This window comes from Lactuca sativa, chromosome 9, assembly GCF_002870075.4.
Source record: "Lactuca sativa cultivar Salinas chromosome 9, Lsat_Salinas_v11, whole genome shotgun sequence".
Lineage (NCBI taxonomy): Eukaryota > Viridiplantae > Streptophyta > Magnoliopsida > Asterales > Asteraceae > Lactuca > Lactuca sativa.
The window spans coordinates 4068250-4071233 of NC_056631.2; the positions used below are offsets into that span (position 1 = coordinate 4068250).

The 2984-nt window shown below is 31.7% G+C and overlaps 1 protein-coding gene across 1 annotated transcript; it reads left to right on the forward strand.

The window, feature by feature from the left end:
• Positions 1-2096, forward strand: LOC111920976 (60S ribosomal protein L7-1). Its single transcript, XM_023916551.3, has 6 exons — positions 1-158; positions 780-979; positions 1074-1171; positions 1249-1386; positions 1511-1613; positions 1692-2096. Exons 2-6 carry the CDS (start codon positions 797-799, stop codon positions 1905-1907), a joined length of 738 nt encoding a protein of 245 aa, XP_023772319.1. The 5' UTR covers positions 1-158; positions 780-796; the 3' UTR covers positions 1908-2096.
• The last annotated feature ends 888 nt before the right edge of the window (positions 2097-2984 follow it).

Below are 2984 nucleotides of genomic sequence, written 5' to 3' on the forward strand. Positions count from 1 at the left end.
CTACCCTTCCAATAGTCCAATACCATACTACCATATTGGTCTTTGTTTGCACCCTGCATTGTGAAAAACTGAAAACCTAAAAGTTTTTCCGTCTTTCGGCTTCCACCTAAGGACTCGCTTCTCATTCGGCTTCATCTTCAACCTGTTGATTTCTCGTGGTAAGTTTTTCTACCTTTTGAATCCTCAACCTGTTGTGTTTGTGTTGCCGTCTAATTATACTGAAAATTTTGAAACCCTAATGCCAAATTACAAGAACAAGAGAACCGATAAGCATACTTTTTTGCTTGACTAATGAAGTTGTTTATGCATAGTCTGCTTGGTTAGTGTACTGATCAGCTCATATCTCATTTATTAAGTTGGAGAACTGAAAAACGCCTAGAACTTATAGGTAGCTGTAAAAAAGGGTTTATGTTTAGAAGGGATTTAGGCAATTCCAATTCCAACTCCAATTTCAATCTTGTTTGTTATTCCTAAAGAAAGAGTCGAGTAAGAATTGATTTCTTACTTTCTATTAGCAGACAAAGTGAAAACTCGAGTGCAATTCCTATGTACGCATTTGGTTGTTGGATATTTTTGTGAAAAGCCTCCTCTTTTAGGTTTTAAATGAAACGCTTTTTTTTCTTTTATTCAACCATGTTTTTGGATCAAGTGATAGAAAGAAAACTTGAGCGCAAACTTTTTGATGTAACTAGACCAACATGTTGAATTTTGAGTTGGTTTCGATTCTGTGACAGATTTGGTTTTGATAATTTTTTTTTGTGGGTACATGGCTTTATCAGATAGCATATCAACCATCATGGCCGATGATGAAGCAAAGCCTCTCAATTATGTGTCAGAAATTGTATTAAAGAAGAGGAAAAGCAATGAAGACTGGGCAAATAGAAGGAAAGAGCAGTTGGAGCAAAGGGTGAAAAAGTCTAAAAGTGATAATTTTGTTATCAAGAAACCCGAACAGTTTATCAGAGAATTCCGTGATAAAGTAAACATTTTCAAATAATATTTTTCTTCTATTGTTTGTATGTTTAATGGACTAACACTCTGATAATTAACATTCACTTGATGCTTTTATCCAGGAGTCAGATCTCATAAAAATGAAATATCGAGGAAAGCGACCAATAAAATCATCAGCATTTCCTCAATCAAAACTCCTTTTTATAATACGTATACAGGGGTATGTGACCTTTTATATACTTTTTTTATTTCTTCAGTTTTATCATTCGTATTTTTTGCTTACATTTTGATTTTCAGTAAAAATGACATGCATCCACAGACAAGAAAACTGTTGTACTCTCTGAGATTAAGGAGAATGTTTACTGGTGTTTTTGTCAAGGCAAATGATAGAATCATGGAAATTTTACAGAAAATCGAGCCGTATGTCACTTATGGGTGAGTAGCACTGCAAGTCTATCAAAGAGGTTTTATGTCTTTTTGACTTGATGGGGCTGAATGAGTTAAGCACTTAATTTGGACAAACTGTTTTTAATTTTCATTTTGTTTATGCTTTTGAAAGGTACCCTAACCTGAAGAGTGTGAATGAGCTGATATACAAGAAGGGGTTGGCAAAAATCAACAAACAAGTATTTCCATTGACAGACAACAACATCATTGAGCAGGTATGCAGGATTTTTTTTTTTTTTGGGGGGAAATGTTTAAGATGAATATTTGAGGTGAGTTAATGGTGGTTATGGCAGGCTATGAGTGAACATGGAATTATATGCATAGAAGACATAGTGAAGGAGATAGCAAATGTGGGTCCACATTTCAAGGAGGTGTGCAGTTTTTTGTGTCCTTTCAATTTGAATAAACCAGAGAAGGCGTTGCAGGGTAAGAAGAAGGCATACAAGGATGGTGGTGACTCTGGGAATCGTGAAGATCAAATCAATGAGTTGATTAGTAAGATGAATTAATTAATGATATAATATAATCTTTAAGTGAATGTTCAACTCTTTTCCTTCCAAATTTCAGGCTTCGATTTTTATTAATCCTTGTTTTATGGAATGTAGTTCTTATAGGTTATTTGTGAGCTCTTCGAGCTTGTAATACCAAACAAAATTTTGTTAACTTTTTGAGATATGTATGTCTTATTATTTTTGTGATGTTTATTTTAATAGACCGATTAGGTGTTGCAAATGTGTCGTCTTCGTTTCGGATTGAAACTTAAACATTTTGAAATATCTTATCTAAATCCGGTCCATTTAATTATCTTGTCAGGTTTTTGTTTAGGGTTTAGATCTTGTAAATATGTCGTATTATACTAAATTGAAACACTAAGTTGAAAAGGTAAGAATTGTGAGGTGGGAATGAAAAACGTGAAATAAGAAATCAAGTAGTTTTGGAGGTGAAAACATGAAATTCACAATTAATTTAGTGAAAAGTTATAGTGATGGGAAGAAGCCAAATTGTAGAATATGAATATTAATGAAAAGTGAAAAACTAAAAATAGGTATTGATTCAATCTCCTAATTGGTGAGTTCTACAAAACGTTATCTTTTACATTTGGTTTGGTTTTAGACCCGTCTATTTTATCTAAAAAACTAGACCACTATCCGCACGTAATATATATATATATATATATATATATATATATATATATATATATATATATATATATATATATATATATATATATATATATATATATATATATATATATATATATAAACTTGATTTACTTCCAAGATTTTCAGATATTCACCATTATATTCTTCCTACACCATTTGATTTGTAACGGTAGTATATGAAGCCCACCAGGGGGTCTTCGATAGAAAGACGTTATTTGAAGGAAGATAATGATGAAAGTCCAAAGATTTTGGAAGCAATCAAGTTATGAGGTTGAATTTTAATCACTTTGGGTGATTACAATGCAAATATCATACAAAATTACATAGTATGATGTGGTTAGGTACCTAAACTTATATAAGGTTGTTAGGTATATTCACTTTACCCATATATATATATATATATATATATATATATATATATAT